Raw genomic sequence first — 22010 nt, forward strand, 5'->3', positions numbered from 1 at the left:
CAGGCAGGCAGGTGGAGAAATGCCAGAAAAACCTGGGCTCAGCAGAAATTAGGCTTATCCCAAGACCAGGATAGGGCTTCCCAATTTTTGTTTTCTAAGACTCTCCACCCTTTGTTATGTTGGGGGACCAGGAGGTGGGATGGAGGGTTGTGTGAGCAAACCAGTCTTTGGTGTGTAGGCCAAGATCTCAGAAAGTAAGTGGTCATCTCGATGCTTCATGTAGATTCAGGCTATTGTCTATATCAGAGGTATTAAGCTCACAGCAACTCTGAGTGCTGTCTCAACCAGCTTAAAATGTGATTGAGAAACATTTAATAAAATGAATAAAAATACAATACAACATAGATCATGTTAATCTGGGGTTTCCCAAGTCAATATGTGCCCCCTCTCTCCACCTGTCAGGAACCTTTGTCTATTTGAATTTGACTCCACTTATCTACACGATTCCCCAAAAAATTGAAATGTGAAAAATATAGTCAGCTATTTTTTCTGGTATCATGTGGATTAGAAATGCATGTAATAAGTCATATATTTTAACTGAATTCAGTCATATCAGTGTGAGTTTAGCCCATAGTATAGAGCCAAGAAGTTGAGGATTGAGAAGGGACCCAAATGGCCACGCAGCCCAAGCAGGACCTTGGACAGGGTTAGTTGGTCCCCAAGTCTTTTCTTGTAGACCTCAGGTAAGGCTGAACTGCAGTCTCCCTGGGCAGCTCCATCTCGGTCTTGGTCAGGTCTGATTGTCAGGAAGTTCTTTCTGACATCCAGCCTAAACCCAGCTCTTTGTAACCTCTACTGAGTTCCACTTTCTGAGGACAAGCAGCACAATGCTATTCCTTCTTCCCCACGACAGCCTGTCACTCCTGGGAGATGACCATTAGCCTCAATTACTGTCAGTTCAAATTGGCACATAATCTGAGTGGCTGCTGGGTGCAGAGCTCTGGGTGCAGGGTTCCAGGGGAGGCCTCAGCTTAAATAAGCACTAGTTTCTTAGGGAACGGATCTCAGAGTCTCATTTTTGTCAGCCTGTTGGTGCTAAGATTTACTAGTTAGATAACAACTGACATTAACATAGTGCTTTAAGGTTTGCCGAACACTTTACATGAATAGATTACAGTGGCTGCTTTAAAAAACAAGACTTTTTGCCTCTTTGGAAGCCCCCCAAATTTTTTTAGACCTGTTTTTAGACCTGTTGCTTGTTCTTCCATACAGTGGGCATGTGCTTGTGAAGCCCAAAGAAAGAAACTTTTTAAAAAGATTTTTTAAAAGTGAAAAAAAGTGAAAATTAGACGTTTCTATTAAATTTGGGTCAGTTGTCCAAGGGACGTCATGTTGATCAGACCGGCTGTCTTTTTACAGGCTGCCAAAGAGGAATGGTCTCAGACACTGTGGTCTAACCTGAACGTTCAGTTTCTCCAGGAAGGCATTGAAAGCTTCCTCAGAGCCCTCAGAAAACTCCCCAGGCAGGTGCGGAGCCTGACAGTCGCCTTTTATTTGGAATCCAGAATGAAGGCGTTTAAAGATTCCATTCCTTTGCTGCTGGACTTGAAGAATGAAGCTCTGAGAGAGAGGTCTGTTCTATTGGGTGGTAGGCCTTCAATTCCCCCTCTCCCTAATTTACAGATGGAGAAACTGAGGCACAGAGAGGCGCTCAGGGTCACATGACTAGTAAGTGTCTGACACTGGATTTGAACCCAGGTCTTCAATGTGGGTACTGTGCTTATCCTGGCACTAAGGCACCACAGTGTCACCTGTTGGCCAAAGAAGCCAAATGCCCAGAGACCAGCATGATGCTTTCTCTGCTGCCTCACCTGTTGGCTAAATTCTGCCCTCAGACTGCTAGGGGAAAAATGTCTGGTAGTTGACTTTTGATTTTCACATGCAGTAAGTTCTCAATGTTTCTCTTCTTTCCACCAAACCCTCCCACATAGCCAAGAAAAATGGTTAATCAAAACTTACTGATAAAGCAGCCACGTCTGACTGCGCATGTACCATTCAGGTCCTGTTGTCCCCCACCTTTCTGCCGAGATCGAAATCGGATGTTGCCATCAATAGTGTCCTTGTTTACATTTTCACAGTATTTATGTATATTGCACCCCTAGTTCCGTTTTCTTTACCCTTCATTTATTCGTACTGGTCTTCCCATGTTTCTCTTGGTTTCTCAATTTTTTTCTTCATTCCTTACAGCTCAATAGGGGTCATAAGGATTATGGGAATCATAGATTAGAAGCTGAATGGGACATTAGGTGTCATCTAGTCCAACCGCTTGATTTTAGAGAAGGAAACTGAGGCCCTGAGAGTTTCTAGGACTTGCCCAAGGTCTTATGGATAGCAAATGGCAAAAGCAGGATTTGAATTCAGGTCCTCTGACTCTAAATTCAGTGTTCTTTCCACTGTAATAATATTTCATCCCATTTTACATGCCAATTTGTTCAACCACTCCTGAACTCATGGGCATTCACTTTGTTATCAGTTTTAGGGGAATAAAAATGAAAAAAAAAGACACTATAAAACATTGTGTTTATGTGGGTATTTTGTTTCTGTCTTTGACCTCCTTGGGGTATATACCTGGGAGTGGAATCTTTGGATTACAGGATTTTAGTTGCTTTTTAAAGGCCTAATTCCAGATTACTTTTCAGAATGGTTAAATCAGTTCATAGCTTTGCCTGTATTTCTGCAGCTCCTCTAAGATCAACTATTAAAATCTTTTGTCATTGTCGCCAATTTGCTGGGTGTGAGGTGAAACATCAGTTGTTTTGACGTGCGTATCTCTTATTAAAAGTGATTTGGAATGGTCTTTCAAATGATCGTTAATAGTTTATGTTCCTTCTTTTAACCCTTTGATGACTGATCCGTGGTGGAATGGCTCTTGGCCTGGTGGATTTGTGACTTCTTCCAGTGACCTTCAGTAGAATTCAGTAGTGGGAGCAAGTGGGGTGGATGGTGGGGTTAGTCCAGGGTTGTCATAGGTGGGGGGTTAGTCCAGGGTTGTCATAGGTGGGGGGTTAGTCCAGGGTTGTCATGGGTGGAGGGTTAGTCCAGGGTTGTCTTGGGGCAGGGGTTAGTTCAGGGTTGTCGTGTTAAAAGCCATGAATTGCAGTAGCACAAAGACTCAAGGGATTTGAGAGTAGAGGAGAGAGTATAGTTGAACTCATTAACTACAGTATAAATACTGGGAAGGGAAGAAAATGAAGGAGGAGCAGAAGTAATGGTCTGGGAGAACTCTGAGGGATGGAAGGGCAGGTCGTTGTGGTGAAGACTGGGAGTAATTTTAGGAAAGGTGTAGGTGGTTAGGATCGAAAGGTCTTCAAGAGTGCTTGGGCATGAGAGTGACCAGAATTCTCGGGGGTGATGTGGCAGTGGAGGGGGCTACCTGTGTCAATCAGTCAATCATCGTTTATGAAGCAGGGACTGTGCTAAGTGCTGGGAATACAAAGACAGTCCCTGCCCTCAAGGAGCCCACAGTCTAACAAGGGAGACGATGTGCAGATAACCGTACAAACATGCTGTACGTAGACTAAATTGGAAATAATCAACAGGGTGGAAGACACTAGAATTAAGAGGGATCAGGAAAGGCTTCCTGTAGAAGGTAGAATTTTGGCTGGGATTTGAAGGAAGCTAGGAAAGCGGGGCAGTGGAGATGAGGAGAGAGAGCATTCCAGGCATGAGGCCCAGCTAGAGAAGATGCCCAGAGTCGGTAGATGAAGTATTGTTGGAAGATCAGCAAGGAGGCCGGTGCTACTGTAGGGGAATGTAATGTCCAAAAAGACTGGAAAACTGCGGGAGGGAGGTTATGAAGGGCTTTAAATTCCAAAGAGAGGATCTTACATTGGCCACTGGAGTTAATGGAATGGCAGAGCGACATCGTCATACCTTCACTTTGGGAAGGTTACCTTGGCAGCTGAGTTGGGATTCTTCTTCTCAGTGTATCACTCTGTGCCATTTTCTTTCATGTTTTTAGTGTGTGTGTATGTATGTGTGTGTGTGTATGTGTGTGTGTATGTATGTGTGTGTGTGTGTGTGTGTGTGTGTGTGTGTGTGTGTGCGCGCGCGCGCGCGTTTGGGGTGGGGAACACTCTTCAAATCAGACGGTGAGTCCCCTGGATGCCGCTGCCTGTCTCAGGTTCAGCATATTCTGTGGGTTTACCTCCACTTAAAGCCATAGCTCAAGAGCCCTCATCGTTAGGCTCATCTTTACTAATCCGCCCGAGGATGAAATTAATTCAAATCAAAAGCATGTAATGAGATAGTAAGAAAAGTAGCCGCGAAACGTTTCTTTCTAATACAGCTGGGATGCTCTTCCGCAGACACATGCACCACTAGTGCGCAGGACAGTTAGGACACATATATGGCGGGTGGAGCTCATGCCTCTGATGTGGCAAGCCCACTTCAGTCTTGTGGAGAGACGATTCTGGCTTACTCCAAGTTGGTCTTGAGTGTCTAACAGTCTAAACTGGACATGATCTGCGGGTCCCAAGGGTCCTGCTGGGCTTCACTGGACATGTGGTGAGGGGGCTCCTCCCTGCTTCTGGCTTCAGCTAGAGTCCTTGGCTAGGGGCCTATCTGCTCTTCATAGCAGGGTGAGTGGGCTCTGCCAGGCTCTTTTAGTGGACAGCTTGGAGGCTTTCTTTGTGATGCTCTTTAAAAGAAAAGGCAGACCCTCTAACACGTTCATAGGAGTAGGCTGTTGTTGGTCTTCGGTTCTTGAAGAGGACCGTGACATCAGGAAATGATGGTGTGACTTGCAAGTGAATTGGATTTAAGTAAGGGAGGACTTTCTCCTCTGGAGCCATCTGGGTCCAGTGGCCAGATATAGATCAGGATGACTGGAAATGGCTCCCTAGGACTAGGCAAAAAACAACCAAAGCACCCACATTCTCCTTCCATTGGAGTGGTCTCTCTGTTTCTTTCAGATCCTTAGCTGGAAGGGGCTTCCCTTTCCAGAAGGAGAGGCTTTGTCTCAGCCGCTGACCTCTTCAGAACCCATAGCAGAGATGCTGCTTCTAACTTAGTGCCTACGGGCTTAATTCTATTTTCTGTTTTTTGAATTACATTTCTTGGTTACTAGAGCTTCCACCTCTATCTAGCTTAGGTCTAGAAAAATCTGTGTGGCTGCCTGTTTAATTTCTAGCTGCTAAACTTTATCTAGCTGTCATCCACTTGGAGATTACCCTCTCAGCAACCTGCCAAGCCTCTGTGATTTGGAATTCCCCGGCTTTTTGATTTCAAAACAGTTTTTCTCTTCCAAGTGCATAAATGGAAGGCAGAATAGCGCTGGAACCAAACTAAGCCCGGGGTGGGTATTGCTCTTCCCAACCTAGTGATATCCCTGACTTTATTAAGTTTCTTTGGCCAGCAAAACCTTCTTAGGCTTTGAGTCCACCCTTATATAAGCACAAGGGAAGAAGAACGACTGGGTCTAGTGTCAGCAGCTTTTGTTGTAGATAGGGTTCGGACAGCAGTTTGCTCTTGGCTGAGTCCTGGTGGTGAAAAGCCTAGGTGGAGGAGTTCTGCTTCTGGACTGGGTTCAGTCCAGCATCAGAGACTTGGCTGTGGTCCTAGCCTGCTGGTAATGGTTCAGGGAGCTGGGGCATTGGGGGGCAGGAGGTAGCAGGGAAATTGCTCATGGTAAACAAGAACACCACCCTACAGGTCCCCTGGGTATGACTCCCTTGAGTCATCGCAGCTCCCTTGCCTGAAGAGTTTCAGTATTGTGATCCTTCTATTCTGGCCTCCAGCCTCTTCCACACAGTCTTCCACTCACTCCCCTGGGCAGGAACCTTCAGTGGCTCCCTACTGCTGCTACGATAAAATACAAAACTCCTTCCATGGATTTGCCTTTAAAGCCCTTCCCAGCTGCCTCCAGCCTCCCTTTTGGAGGTTTGTTTTGCATGATTCCCTTTCATGTGGTCAATGTTCCAGCCCAACTATTTGCTTGCTGTTCTCCAAACTCAGTATCTCCTCTCCTACCTCCCTGCCTTATCCCAGGCTGTGCCTCATGCCTAGACTTCCACTTCTTAGAGTCCCTGGATTCCTTCAGGGCTCTGCTGCTGTATCACCTCCTTGGGGAAGCCTTTCCTGATTTCCCTAGCTCTTAGTGTTTCTTCCCTCCTTTAGTTATCATGGATACACACACACACATACATATATGTATATATGTGTGTATGTTATATATAAATGTGTCTTAATTCATGTTGTTTTTGGATATTTAGTATTTTTCCCTAGTTACATGTAAAAACAATTTTTAACATTTGTTTTTAAACTTTGAATTCTAAATTCTCTTCCTTCCTTCCTCCCCCCCCACCCCCATTCATGTTGTTTTAATGTGCTTGTATTTCCAGTGCCTAGGGGTTAGGCAGCAAGCATTTATTAAGTGCCTACTGTATGTATTAGCACACAGTACGTGCTTAAGAAATGCTTCTTAGATTGAATTGTAAATTATTTTGTATGCTTGGGCATTCTCTCCTACCTGCTAGACTATAGAAAACCTCTCAGGGATTTTGTTTCATTTTTTGTTTCATTTTTCATTTGTTTCATTTTTAAAAAATTAAAAAATTTAAATTTAAAATTTAAAAATTTTTAAAATTTAAAATATCTTCATTTCCCTCTGCTCCCAATCCCTGCCCAAGCAGTGCCGTATACATACTGGGCACTCAGTATTTGTGTAAATGAGTGACACTTTATTAAGACTTAGCTCTTCTTTACAACTTGACTATTGTGTAAATAAGTTCAATGCGAAGTTATACTTAGAAGATATATCGGATTCCATGCTGTCTTGGGGAGAGGGGGCGGGGAAGAAAGTCTGGAACTCAAAATCATGTGGAACTGAGTGTTGTAAACTAAAAATAAAAAAGTCTTAATTATTTTAAAAAAGACTTAGCTGTGCATCTAATGGTTCATTTTCAGACACTGGAAAGAACTCATGGAAAAAACTGGCATATTTTTTGAGATGACAGATACATTTACTCTGGAAAACATGTTTGCCATGGAACTTCACAAGCATACAGATGTTATCCAAGAGATTGTGGTTGCTGCTGTCAAGGAAATCACCATTGAGAAGGTAAGAGTGCTGATCTTCAGATATAAAAAACCCAGAAAAATGTATTTCTGCTCCAAAAGAGGCCATTGGATTCCTATTATTCCTGATTTTTTTTTGTTGTTGTTCGGTTGTTTCATTCACATCCAGCTCTTTGTGACCCTTTTGGATTTTTCTCGGCAGAGATACTAGAGTAGTTTTGCCATTTCCTCCTCCAGTTCATTTTACATATGAGGAAACTGAAGCAAACAGGGTGAAGTGACTTGCCCAGGGTCACACAGCTATTAAATGTCTGAGGTCACATTTGAACTCAGAAGAAGAGTCTTTCTGACTCCAGGACCGTGCTCTGTGCACTATGGCGCCACCTAGTTGTCATTATTCGTGATACTCATTCAGAAGATGATTTCTCCATCTGAACATTTACTTTTGTACAAGTTCTCTTTCCCCAATAGAATGTAAGCTCCCTGGAAGGCAAGGATTTTTGTTTGACTTTCCCCCCTAGTGCCTACCGTAGTGATTTTCACAGAGTAGAGGCTCAAGAAATCCTTAGGGAATCGAATTGCATTGAATTCTACTTTTGATTGCCCCAAATAACAACTGAAATTTAGAGCAGAATTGAAGAGTATTGCTAAAGGCAAGAGAGAGAGTCTCAGGCTCTTCACAACCTGGTCCTACCTTCCCAGCCACATTCGGGGAGATTCCGCCGAGCCACTAAACAATCCAGAAAAACTGGCCTTTCTTGTTGCTCTTCACGTGGGACTTTCCTTCTGCCATCCCCTGATCTTTCCATAACCTGTTTGTCCATTCTGCTTAGAGGGCCCTTCTCAGGCTCCTTCAGACTAAACTCCATTGTGGCCATCTCCTGCAGGCCGTCGGCCCCTCTTTCCCTCTCCTGTCCCATGTTACTTATTTTAAATCTGTTTTGTATTCATTTTGCTTATAATGTTATCTATGTGTGTGTTGGCCCCCTGTTAGATACCTGAGGTTCTGGGGGGGGGGGTTGAGACTTGTTTGTATCTATAGTAATTAGCACACAGTAGGTACTTCATGGATCCGATTGATTAATTGAACCATTCTTTTTATATCCACCAACAGGGTGTCAAGGAGATATTAGACACATGGGAAAATATGAAATTTTCTGTCATAAAGTACATTAAAGGAACTCAAGAGCGAGGATACATTTTGGGATCAGTAGATGACATCATTCAGTGCCTTGACGACAACACTGTCAACCTCCAGAGCATTTCAGGAAGCAGATTTGTTGGGCCCTTTCTGACAACTGTGCACAAATGGGAAAAAACTCTCTCCTTAATTGGCGAAGTTATTGAGGTAAGGAAAAAAATCCAGGAGTGGCTCATGTAGCAAGGTTTGATAGGGCCAGTAAAGGGCATCATCACCATCACCATCACCATCATCACCATCATCACCATCATCATCATCACCATCACCACCATCATCATCACCACCATCACCACCATCACCATCATCACCATCATCATCATCATCATCACCATCACCACCATCACCACCATCATCATCATCACCACCACCATCATCATCATAGCTAACTTTATATAATGTCTACCATGTGCCAAGCACTGTTCTGAGCACTTTACAAATACTATCTCATTTTAGCCTCACAACAACCTGGGAAGTAGGTGCTATTATGATCTCCATTTTACAGATGAGGAAACTGAGGTAAACAGGTTAAGAGGACTTGTCCAGGCTCGCACAAACTAATAAATGTCTGAGGCCAGATTTGAACTTGGAAGAATCTCTTTACGGTGGTGGTATTGTGGGAGTCTGGGGGTGGGGGTGGTGTTCTCCTCATAAGCTAATTGCATTCTGTTAGGTTTTTTCTGTGTATGGTTGTTATGATTAAATTTGAACTTGACTTCACTTGTTTTCCTGAGAACAGCTAGGCTGCATGAGATGATTTTTCACAGCTCCTCTCCTCCCCTTCTCTAAACTTGCCAATGTCTTCATCCATCTTTCCTTCCTTCCTTCTCTTTCATCTTAATGAATGAATGAATAAAAAACATTTAGTAGGTAATTACTGTGTTTCAAGAATTGGGCTAAATGTTGGGGTAGTAGAATTAGGAGCAGAGAACACAAGGCAGTCCTCACCTCAAGGAGCTCGCTCTTCAGGAAGGGATGACCTATAGAAAAGTTCAGTTGTGGGGCTGATGGAAAGCCCCGGATGTCCTCCTGGGTCAGTGACCGAGTGGATGGCTGAAAGCCCTCTATCAGACCTAGACATGCCTCCAAACAGCATGCTTGCTGCCCCTCTTCCATCCTCCTTTAAAGCCTTTGTGCCAACCATCCCATCTCTCGTTCCTCTTGAGTGTTTTCTTGACTCCCAGAAAGTACCACCATGGCCATCTGGTGTTCTCAAAAGGCATGACCTCAAGTGCCTTTGTCAACCTGGTTGTCTTCCTCTGGATGTTCTCTAGTTTACCGTTGTCCTAAAAATGTAGCCTCCATAACCAGATGTGGTCTGACCAGGGTAGGACCACAGGGATGGCTCCCTCCCTGCTCCTGGAAGCTATGCCTCTGATAAAACTGCCTAAGAGAGCATCGGCTTTGTTGGTTACTATGTGGAGTGTTGGCTCTTCTTGAACTGACAGTGTACTGTACCCCCAGGTAGTTCTAAGACAGACTACTGACTACCCCCTCCCCTCCCCCATTGCCCCATTTTGTCCTTTTGAAGGCGATTTTTTGGACCCAGATGTAAGAGCTGGCATCATTAGGTCAGGCTCTCATGGCCTCTTGCCTGAGCTACTACAGCAGCCTTTTCATTAGCTTCTGCAACCCTCCCATGTCACTCCTCTACTCTGTAAACTTCCATGGCTCCCTAGGATCCCCCACCCCCCATATGAAACATCACAAACTCTAATGTGGCCCATTTAAAGCCTTTCACACACAGTATATATATGCTCACACACAGTACATATATACATACACACATACACACACACACACATATATATATAATAGCACAAAATTAAATCTATCTGTCTATCTATCTATCTAAAACTTTGTGCTATAATTCTCTTCCCTCCATTCCATGGTTCAGCCAAAGTTTGCCTTCTTGCAGTTCACATTAAGGTCCTCTGCCTTTGTACTGGCTGTTACTCATGCCTGGAATGCACTCCCATCTCACCTTGGTCTCTTAGAATCCTTTGTTTCCTTTAAAAAAACTTGTGACCTGAAATCTACATGCAGCCTTTACTGACACCCTGCATTGGTAATTAAGATGGGCTTTTAGCACTTACTCAATCAAATGCCCTTGAAGAGTTTGGCCTTTGTTTCCTTGATTAAATTAGGAGTCCTTGATGACCTCCTTGCCTCAAGGGAAAGCCTAATTTACAAGGGTTTGAGTGACATGTTTGTGACATCAGAGGCTTTTAGACCACGTGGGTTTAAGTCGCATTTTTGTGACACTTTTAGGTCATGTGAGTCGCATGTGTGACTCACCTTTGACCCTGAAGAAGATATATAAACCCAGAGGTTGGCGTTCTCCCTTGGGGCTCTGAGCCACAGGAGTAGTGGTGCGTGACTCTGGGCCAGCTGTTATTATGAGCTCACAGGCTCCTGAACTCAGATCCTTGTTTCTTGTTAACTATGAATTGTATTTTGTTTGTTTATAATGTATGTTTGTAATTTATACGTATTTGCTCTGAAGTTCAGGGTGCTGGCTTTTTCCCCCGAACTAAGTGAATGATATTTGTATGTTGGATTAAAGTAAGATTGTTAACTCCTTAACGCTACTTTCCTTAGTAAAGCAGATCAAAAGAATCTGTGCTGGCAGTGTTCTTGTTGTTGGGCTTGTGCTGGTTTTTCACCCCCACAACAGTTGCTAGTCGAATTGTTGCAACACGCCCCCTCCCCCTCCCTGTTATGTGCTGACTCATAATGACTTTTTGTGGTCCACTAAGACTCCCAGATCCTTTTCAGAAGAATTGCTTTTTATCTATGCCTCTCCCATCTTGTAGTCAGTCAGTCAAACATTCAGAGTCCTCAAAGGGAAGTAGTTTGAGATTAAGGCTGGAAAGATAGGTTGGAGATAGATTATAGAAGGCCTAGAGCCCAAGAGTTAGTACCTTATTTGGTAGCCAGTGTAGAACTGCTGCAGATTTTCAAGGGGAGATTTTCAAGATACTCCGCAATCTGGATACACAATTTAAGATACTCCACAACCTATCTCTATTGCTTTGTTTCACAAGACCCTCTCTCATATACTCCAAAATGGGCCCATTACTACCCCTGTTCTTGTCCTGCCCTCTCTTTAGTCTTTACTTTAGTTCCTACTGCTCCCCACTTTTGGAGCGTGCGCTCCTTGATCTCAGACTCTGGAAATCCTTCTTTCCTTCAAGACCCAACTTGTGTCACCTCCTCTCTGGAGCCTTCCTCGATCACCTCTTCCCCCAGCTGAAAGTGATTTCTTCCACCTCACATTTCTCATCACACTTTGAACTCATTTATCATTCTTCATACATTCTGCTTTGTGTCATAGTTATTTGTTTACATGCCTTCCTCTTTTATTTGAGGCAGGTAGGTGGTGCAGGCCTAGAATCAGGAAGATTTAGTTCAAATCTAGCCTCAGACACTTACTAGCTGTGTGACCTGGGCAAGTCACCTAACTTCTTCTTGCCTTAGTTTTCTCATCTGTAAGATGGGAATAATCATAGAGCCCTCCTCCCAGGGCTATGGTAAGGATCAGATGAGGTGATAATTATAAAACACTTAGCATAGTCCCTGGAACACAGTAAGCACTCTATAAATGTTAGCTTTCATTAATTATTATTATTTGAAGACCCTTGAGGACAGGATTTGACTTCATCTTTTTGTGCCTATGACCCAGCAATACCTTGTCCCTCATAGATGTTGAATAAATATTTATTGAATTAAATAATAAACTGGGGGGGGGATTATGGTCGTGATGTACCAATACATTAACTCATTGTTTTATAACATCTCACAGGGTTGTTGAGAGGCTGAAAGATTATCTATGTAAATCTCTGCTATGTATGTATGAGATTATTTACGTAAAGTGCATTGTAAATCTTAAAGTACTATATAAATGCCTGCTATCATTATTATGACATTATTCATTATTTATCATATTAATTTATATCTATTATATTAATTATATTATATTGTATTAGTAATAATTGTGATATATACTTTATTAGATAGATTTTGTGAAGATATAGAATTCACAGTCCTGTGCTGATAATAATATTGTACATTTCTAGATATGGATGGTGGTTCAGAGGAAGTGGATGTATCTTGAAAGTATCTTTATTGGTGGAGATATACGATCACAGTTACCAGATGAGGCAAAGAAATTTGACAACATTGACAGAGTCTTTAAAAGGGCAAGTAATCTAATAATGGTTAATAGTTAATTATTATGTCACTAATAATTAAAGATATGCACATTCAAGCAACTTTTATGTACCTCCTAATACCAATCAAATTGGCAAAAAAGAATTAAAAGCAGCCAAACTCATTGCTAAGAGTGTATAGAAAAAGATGCACTTATATATTGCTGGTGGAATTGCAAAGTCATAGCAACTTAGTGGAGAGCCATCTGGCAGTATGTGTTAAGATTTACTAATATAGTCATACCTTTTAACCCAGTGATCCCATTGGTGGGGGTATATCCTAAAGGTATTATCAAAATCAAAAGTAAAAAAAAACCTATCTGTGCAAAGATTTTTTTCATAGCAGCATTATATGTAATTAAAAAAAAATGTAACCCAAATGGCCAGTGTTAGAAGGATGGTTAAATAAATTATGGAACGTTAATGTGATTGAACATTATAATGACGTTAAGATTTACAAATGTGAGGAATATAAAAACATCTAGAAAGACCATAATGAAATAATGTAAAGTAAAAAAAGCAGAGTTGGAAGAGTGCATAATAAGAGGACAGAAATGATAATAGTTAAAGAATAGTCATGGAAACATAAAGCGAGGATTGAAATAGTAATATGATACTTTATGTGTTGACATTAATTAAGTGTAAATCATTCTGAATCAAAGTTCGCTTTTTGTATTTATGTTCAATGTTAAATTTCTAATAAATGAATTAATAATATAGAAAAGGGGCAAGAACTAGAGAGCATCTCTTTTAGTCATGATCAGGGTAGAAAGACAACTGAGAGACATTTTCTCCTTTTTTGTGTGTTTGGCTCTACATTTGTTTGGATTTTTTTCTTTGTCCTGTTTTTTTTTTGGCGGGGGAGCTCATATTTGTGAGTTCATGGGTGAAGGAAGCCCCCCTTGAGAGAGCAGATGCACCCACTGCTTTACCTGAAAGAGAGTAAGGAGCATCCCCAGGGCTCTGCAGGCAGGAGGTGTCGGAAGTGGGACTGGGAGTCGGGTTTTCCTAGCTCTGAACTGGTTCTCTGTTCACTCACCAGGCTGCTGCCTCTTGTAGTTTGTTTGGTATTTAGTAAAATGGAATTTGAGATTCAGCTACTGATCTGAAACTTGAAGGATTTTGAATGAATTGCATTTGTGCATCCCAACTTCTTTGTATTTTAATCTGGTTACAAGCACAAAGTCTGCAGCTCAACTGGTCATTGTATAGTACTGGTGGGTTTGGCACTGGTGGGGGTAACTAAGTTTTTCCCTGCTTTATCCCCTGGACACTGACTCCAGACCTGGATGAGGGGGGTCTTGTAGATGCTTACTTTGGCCATAAGGGGGCACCTAGTCAATAGAAGGTTGCTCAGTTGTGTCCATCTCTTCGTGACCTTGTGGACCGTGCTGTCCATGGGGTTTTCTTGGCAAAGATACTGGAGTGGTTTGTCATTTCCTTCTCTAGCAGGTTAAGGCAAACATGTGAAGTGACTTGCCCAAGGTCACACAGCTAGTGAGTGTCTGAGGCCATATTAGGAAAAGGACAGTATTTTAAAATCATTAATTACATAGAATGAGCTCCTTCACAGTCAGTCTTTTCTGAAATCTCTATTTTCGACCTTTGGTAGATCATGTCTGAGACCTCAAAAGACCCCGTGATCAAGAGATGCTGTGAAGCTCCAAATAGGCTCACCGACCTGCAGAATATAAATGACGGGCTTGAGAAATGCCAGAAAAGCTTGAATGACTATCTGGATTCAAAGAGAAATGCCTTCCCAAGGTTCTTCTTCATCTCCGATGACGAGCTACTCAGCATCCTTGGCAGCAGTGATCCGCTCTGTGTCCAGGAGCACATGATAAAGGTCAGGTTCCCTGCCTCTTGGGGTCAAAAGCCAGGAACCCTCCCTGGGCAGTGTCAGAGAGGCTGCCATCTGCACTATGTAACCAATCAGCTCGGTTTTCCTGAGAAATGCGAAGCTTTCGAGTGGAAATGGATTGGATTTGTTGATTTGGAAGCATACATAATAGAAAGATTGCTTGGTTCTTTCTATTTTTCCATGGTGGCAAAAATGCAGTGAGACCGAAGTGATAATGTCTGGTTGGAGCCAGAGAGATTATTTGCTGTCCCTGGTGTCCTTATTCATAATTATTCTTATATTGTCAAGTATGGTGTCATTTAATTAAAGGTTAAAAAAAAGTTTGTACCTAAACACCAAAAAAGAGAGCATTTCTATACATCACATAGCAGAATGCAAAAAGTGGTTTTTATATGAAACCATGAATCTCCAATTATACCACTTGCTTTTAAAAAAGCATATAATAGATATGTTACTTTCAAAATTGTCCTATTTGTACTTCCCTCCGAACTTCTTCCTGTTCTCCTTAGCCCTGTTTTTTTTGGGGCGGCAGTTTTTAAAATAACACCTCTAGTGTAGTATCTTCGTAGCTCTTTTTGGAGTTATTGAAAGGCTGACCAAATCAGCACCTGTGAAAATATTTGAAGTCATTCCTGGAGTTGTCTTGATCAGACGTCTTTCAATTAACCTCATAGCGCTGCGTCAAATTAGCACTCTCTTCTTTCTCAAAATTCTATTTGGCTTTTCTTCTCATTAACATTTTGCTTTGAGTCTGTCATCACCATTCATTGCCTAAAGATGTTTTCTAGGGGGAAAAAGGCCTATTTCGAAATAATTTGGATGTAGTGTCTAAGCCGACATTTCCCTTTCACAGGAGGGAGTATAATTAGGTTAGCCTCTTTTGAAGAACTTTCATTTTATTCTGATACATGAACATTCTTTAAAACCTGTTTTGTGCTGGGCGGGTGCGAGGGCGGGGTGTGTGCCTGTAATCCCTACTCTAAAGCTAATGGATTGTTTGAGCTCAGAAGGGGAAGGAGAGAGTAAGCTTTTGTATAGCACCTACAGCTTACCAAGCACCAAGTGCTTTACAAATATTATCTCAATTGATCCTTACAACAACCCTGGGAAGTATTGTCCCCATTTTACAGAGAAGGAAACTGAGGCAGTGACTTACCTAGGATTACACAGGTAGTACATGTGTGAGGCTGGATTTGAATGCAGGACCAGAGTTTTATGCTCTGCACTACCTAGATGCCTCTGCCTCAAGAGCTTTGGTGCAGAGTTCTAGCTGATCAGTCATCTTCCTAAGCCTGGCACCAGTATGCTGAGCCCCTGGGAGCAGAAGGTCACTGGGTCACCTAAACAGAAGCAAACCAGCCCCCATTTGAAATGGAGCCAGGCAAAGCTTCTGTGTCAATCAGTCAGCAGTGGTATTGGGCCTGTTCCAGCCTGGGCAAGATAGGGAGACCCGGTCTCAGAAGCAAGCAAGCAAACAAAAAACCCTGGGTTTTATGTGTTTTTGTGTGACAGATGTGCAAAGTGTCTTTCTTTTTAATGATAGCCCCTTGGTTATATTCACATAACTGAATATCTGAATATCTATTTATGATTGATTGCTACTTTCTATTTATTGCTGCCCTCCTCCCCCCGCCCCCCGTTCCCCTGCCAAGGGAATCTTTGATAGTCCAAGAACATATTGGAATCCCACACGATGTCCTGTGATTCTATAACATAATACAAATACAGCTGTGCTTTCTTTCCCTGGGATTTCTCAGATGTATGATAATATAGCGGCGCTGAGATTTCAGGACGGTGATAGTGGTGAAAAACTGGTGACTGCAATGATTTCGGCAGAAAAAGAGATAATGGATTTCCGAAAGATATTGCGGGCTGAAGGGCGCGTGGAGGACTGGATGACGTCAGTCTTACATGAAATGAGACGAACAAATAGATTAATTACCAAGGAAGCTATTTTTAGATACTGTGAAGACAGAAGCAGGTGATGTGATAATCTTAAAACATATACTAATTTAGTAATAACTGTCACAAATAACTATTAATGGTTTAGACTTAATTTATAGACAGACCATAAGAAGCAGATTGGAATAGTTCAGTATAGGTTATATCACATATACATATATACACATAATTTACAGAAATCAAACTTACAATGAAGCTAATTTTTATATATGAAGGTGAGTGGTAGCACATTCAGTTCAGTCGAACACATTGATTAGGTGTCCTCTTTGAGCAGAGTACAGGTAGGTGCTGGGGAGGCAGGGCATACAATATTTAGCTATGGCAGGGTCCCTGCCATCATGAAGCCCACAGGTTAGCATGGCAATAAGACATTGACAGAAATAACTGTGATTCATAATGCGTGAGAGTTGCCAAACAAAATACTGGTAGAGGTTTAGGGGTTAAGTTATTAACCTTGGGGGATCAGGGAAAGGTTCATGGAGAAAGTGGTATTTGAGTTAGGCTTTTAAAGATAGATGGGAATAAGGGAGAAGGAGGAGGAGGAGAAGGAGATTTCCAGGTTTTGTAAAGCCAGAGGCACAGAGATGGAAAGCACAGGTCATATTCGGGGTAATCCAGTTTTTCTGTAGCATAAAGTGTATAAAAAGAAATAATATAAGATAGCCAGAAAAACAGGATGGTGCCAGATTAGGGAGGGCCTGAATGCCAGAGAGTAAGGGGTCTGAATGTTACTTAGTAGGCGAACGGGAACCACTGAAAATTTTTTCTTTTAAAAAAAGTTATTGATGTCTTTTGTTTTTCCATTACTTACATTTACTAATATGTGCCTCCCTCTATCCTTCCCAGGGAACCCCTGCTTATAACAAAAAATAAAAACAGATTAAAAAAACAATTCAGCAAAACCAACACACCAACCAAGTCTGACATGATATACTATATCCCACATTCAGAATTCTCCTACCTTTGCAAAGTAGGAAAGGAGGTGCATCTTGATATTTCTCTTCTTGGGTCATTATAATTTCATTGCATTCAGCGAGATGTGGAGCTAGAGGGACAAATTAAACATGGTGGGGATGCATGGTCTCCTTTGATTGTAACAGCCCTTATCGAGGTATTTGGGTCTAATTTGCTTTTGATGCTACTAGAGATAGAAGTGATTTCTCTCTAGATCACTGAACCCAGAGAGCCTTCCGCCTCTGCATGTGAGTCTCTTGGCACTTTTCAAAGAAGTCCTTGTTAGGTCAGTTATATTTTAGATCACGCAAAGTCATCAAGCTATCTCCAGGCAACTTGTCTGAGCCTTTATCTTTCTAGATGAGAGAGTTGTTATTTTCTCCTTTTCCTTCCTTATGAAAGCTCCTTCACACGCACACTTTTTAAGTGCCTATTTTAGTGCCTTTTCTGGACTTTTTCCAGTTGGTTCGACCCTCTTGATGGTCAAGGGCAAGAGCCACATATACCATTCAAAGGCTTGTCCACACCACACAGTCTTGTATTATGGGAGAATTCTCACTTTTTTACTTTCTTTGCACCTTTCTGAAGATGCTCATCATTTGTTACGTGCATTATATAACACATTGATCTTATGTCATCAAAGGACATTTATAGCATGGGTTTTTAACCTGAGGTCCATGAATTTGTTTTATTTTTTATTTTCCCCATATCATGGTCACTGTATTTCAACATAGTTGTCTTCCTTTGTAATCCTACAAATTTTATTTTATGCATTTAAAGGCATCATTCTGACTAGGGTTCCTTGGGCTTCACCAGATGGCCACAGGGGTCCATGATACCAAAAAGGTTAGGAATCCCTGATATACAGGGACCATGGCATGATAAGCTCTCATAGCCCATGATGTTTTAAATATGGCTTAAAGAATTTTCCCTTAAATTCATTCCCTCACACTTGCCAATGTTGATACTCATCTGCTGCTTTTCCAAACATACACATAAGCACCTAAGAATTCCCATTGATTTTACTGCCTTCCGTAAAGCAGCTCACTGTGGGGGAAAGAATTCTGGATTTGGAGTCCAATATATGGCTTCAAGGTTCCCCACCCCTGATTTAGGTCTTGGTTTGGCCACAAATCACTTTGCTTCTGGGCTTCAATTTCTTCATCTTTAAAATGGGGGTGTTGGACTAAATGGTCTCTAAGTTTCTTTCCATTTCTTGATCTATGTTCCTGTTAGGGCAGCTCAGAGGCATCTGTGTGCTTCAGTAAGCAATCAACAGCAAGCATTTATTAAGCACCTACTACATGCTGGCATTGTACTAGGACTGGGGACAAAAACCCCAAAATGGATCAGCTTGTTCTCTACTGGAGGAGATAGCATGTTCATTTATATTTATATACAAAATACATACGAAGTAACTAAAAGATAATTTTGGAGGGGAAGGAGATGGGGAAGACTTATTCAAGATGAAATATAAGCATGTTAAATAAGACTGGCTACAGTATTGATCCCTAAGGTTTGCCTTTTATATAGAGTCCAGTGGATGTTGCTGTACCAAGGCATGGTGGTGTTGGTTGCCAGCCAAGTGTGGTGGACTTGGGAGGTGGAAGATGTCTTTCGAAAAGTAAAGCAAGGAGAAAAACAGGCAATGAAAAATTATGGCCAGAAAATGCACCAGCAGATCGATGAACTTGTAACTCAGATCACCAAACCGTTATCCAAAAATGACAGAAAAAAATACAATACAGTTCTCATCATTGACGTGCATGCCAGAGACATAGTTGATTCATTTATAAGAGGCAGGTAAGGACCTCCAGAAAAAATGTATTCTTATTTCCTCCTCACAGTTCTTTGGTCTATTCTTTCCCATCCCCCTCTTCCTTTTCCGCTTCCTTCTTCACCTCCTTTATGGACTCTGTCTTCTCCAGTATTCTTGAAGCTCGAGAATTTGAATGGGAAAGTCAGTTGCGTTTTTATTGGGATCGAGAACCAGATGAATTGAACGTCCGTCAATGTACTGGAACTTTTGGCTATGGTTATGAGTATATGGGTCTGAATGGACGATTGGTCATCACGCCAACTACAGACCGCATCTATTTGACACTTACCCAGGTAAAGGTGGGAGATACATAGATACATACACACACACACACACCCTTGACTTTAGCTATTTTTAACTATCTAATTGAATATATAATAATGGCAACTCATGATATATATATGTGTATATATATATATATATATAAATATATAATATGATATATATGTATTATAAGTCGCCTTTCTGTATATATAATTTATAATCATGAGTCGCCATTATTAAACAGTTTGTAGAATCAGAGGGTTACATCTTCCCATCTTGCTCCTAGTCAGAGCTAGTGCTCTGACTCTAACCTTCGCCTCTAAGGTTACCTTGTATCTCTACTCTATATGTATCTTTGTGCTTATTTATGTACACGTTATCTACCCCCATTAGAATATAAACTCCTTAAGGGCAGGGACTGTTTTTACTTTTTCTTTGTGTCCTCAGTGCTCAGCCCAGGGCCTGACACATAATAAGTGCTTAATAAACAAATATCGGTTGATTCAACTTTCCTTTGTAGGTCTATGAGAAGTGAAATAGTAAGAATGTAGTTGTTTTAACACTTATAAAGTTCAATATGAAAAAAATGGCCTTATGCCAGTGATTGGAAAAGGACTGTATTTATAGCCACCAATATGATTCACTTCAACAAACATTTATTAAGCACTTTCTGTTGTTGCTAGTGAAATTTAACAAAAAAGTAAACTGAAGCATGTTTCTCCGAGCAAGTTTATGGTTTATTAGCAGAGGCAAAACCAGCCAATAAAGCAGGTCAATAGACTGCTTCAGTTTCCAGCCAAAGTCCCAGAATTGAAGATGCAGCTCATTTTTATAAGTATAGAATAAAGGACAGAACAGAAATCGTACCATTGGTTATGGAATTGGCAACATAATAGGGCTGAGGGATCATGATTGGTTACATTAAAGAAAATGGGCATAGCACACATTTGGGATGAAGACCACCTCCCCCTGTTTCTAAGAAATATTTTTGTGAATTTATGGGTCCCAGGTGCATCCTGAGGTTATTGATAGGGAACCAGGGATGTAGACTCAGTGGTGCCTGGTAATTAGATAAGACTAGCCTTTTATTTGGCAAGGATGAGGCCAAAGATGGGACAGGGTTAACCAGTCTGCGTCTCAAGGGTAACATACTTTGGAGTTTCTTAGACTGAGGTTGTGTGGATGTCCCTTGTCAGGATTAATTTATAGGTAGTGCTGAGATAATTCCCAGAGAGAGAGAGAGAATTTTATGACAGAATTGAACCTCTAAACTTAAGAATTTTTCCTTTAACTGACAGAGGTTGTGGAAAAGCTCAGATTTTTGTATCTAATTTCAGAGGAGGAGGCTGAACTTTTGAACTCATGCTTCTTCACTTAGAGACAAAGAAGAAGCTTAGGTTCGTTATTGAGAATACAGAATATGGTTACAGAATAAAATCACTTACAGAGTAAAATCAAATTTAAATACGTGATCAATGCCTGATTTTGACACTGTATAGAAAACACTGTTCTTTGCTCTAGGAGACATGCAGAGCTCAATTCATCTAAGTCACGTGCCCTGATGGAGCTTACTAGCTAGGAGAGGTGAGGGAAGTTGGCAGTGCAGTAGATAGAGCTCTTGGCCTGGAATCAGGAAGACGTGAGCTCCAATTCAGCCTCAGACACTCACTTGCTGGGTGACCTTGGGAAAGGCACAACTGGAACAACTCAGCAACAACAGTGACACCGTGTAGGGTGATAAGACGCCCAGATAACTCTAATAAAAAGCAACACGTATTAAGTGCTTTGGGGAGATACAAAATACTAGACCGAGGAAGAAAACGCTATTATGCACAGAGAAGATGATGGAAGGCTATGGGGAGCAGGTGGCTTTAGAATTAATTGACCATCAGTGAGTGGGCAGGCAAATGGGGTGAGACAATATTCCAGGTATACTAAACGGGGTGAGTGAGCACAGCACACATGAGGGGAAGGGATCAATGGGTCTGGGAGGTGAGGCAGAGGGTGATTTCTAGTTTGGTTGGAAAAAACTATATGCATAAAGCTGGAAAAGGAGGGTGGCAGCAGATTGTGAAGGGTCTTAAATGCCCAGGAGAGGAGTTCGAACTGTATGCACTATAGTCGTAAGTCTAGAGCTGAAAAGGACCTTAGAGGCCATCAAGCACAATCCTCTCATTTTACACATGAGGAAACTGAGGCAGGCAAAGGTTAAGTGACTTTCTCAGGGTCACAAACTAGTAAGTGTCTGAGGCGGGATTGGAACCCAGGTCCTCCTGACTCAAGGTCCAGTGCTTTTATCTATCTTCTAGGCAGAAGATATTGTAGAAAGAATCCTTGTTCAGGTACAGGTTAAAGGAGACGGCTCTGGTGAGGGAGCCTCTGAACATTTTTGTGATCCAGTCTGATCAGAATGATACATTCTTCAGAATGCTAAGGATTTGTGATTCTTGTGGATGCTCACAGGCCCTTGTACCATCGAGTATTCAGTCTTTGGAGGTTGCTGTGGCTGAAAAAGTCATTCCTTCTTGGGCCACCTGGGCTGAATTTAGCAAGGCAGTTCCTAGAATGACTAGGGCCACATGGAAAACCTTTTCTGGGGCTAGGGCTTATACTCTCCTGGCAAATAGTCTTTGAGAACTCAGAGTCATCTCCACACTATACCAAGTTATCAGAATAGGATTTTAAAAATTAAATGGAAATTTTTTAACGCTCATTTATTATCTT

At 41.7% G+C, this 22010-nt stretch overlaps 1 protein-coding gene across 1 annotated transcript in view; it reads left to right on the forward strand.

Moving 5' to 3' along the window:
• The window catches only part of DNAH10 (dynein axonemal heavy chain 10), a 164758-nt gene that overhangs the window by 63596 nt on the left and 79152 nt on the right, over positions 1 to 22010 (forward strand). Inside the window, exons 24-31 of the mRNA XM_036765131.1 lie at positions 1360 to 1571; positions 6907 to 7060; positions 8132 to 8365; positions 12295 to 12417; positions 14039 to 14272; positions 16045 to 16268; positions 18737 to 19006; positions 19132 to 19315. Of these exons, the coding sequence (XP_036621026.1) occupies positions 1360 to 1571; positions 6907 to 7060; positions 8132 to 8365; positions 12295 to 12417; positions 14039 to 14272; positions 16045 to 16268; positions 18737 to 19006; positions 19132 to 19315 (1635 nt within the window). The remainder of the gene's footprint in view (positions 1 to 1359; positions 1572 to 6906; positions 7061 to 8131; positions 8366 to 12294; positions 12418 to 14038; positions 14273 to 16044; positions 16269 to 18736; positions 19007 to 19131; positions 19316 to 22010) is intronic.

This window comes from Trichosurus vulpecula, chromosome 1 (genome assembly GCF_011100635.1).
Source record: "Trichosurus vulpecula isolate mTriVul1 chromosome 1, mTriVul1.pri, whole genome shotgun sequence".
In the NCBI taxonomy this organism is placed as follows: domain Eukaryota; kingdom Metazoa; phylum Chordata; class Mammalia; order Diprotodontia; family Phalangeridae; genus Trichosurus; species Trichosurus vulpecula.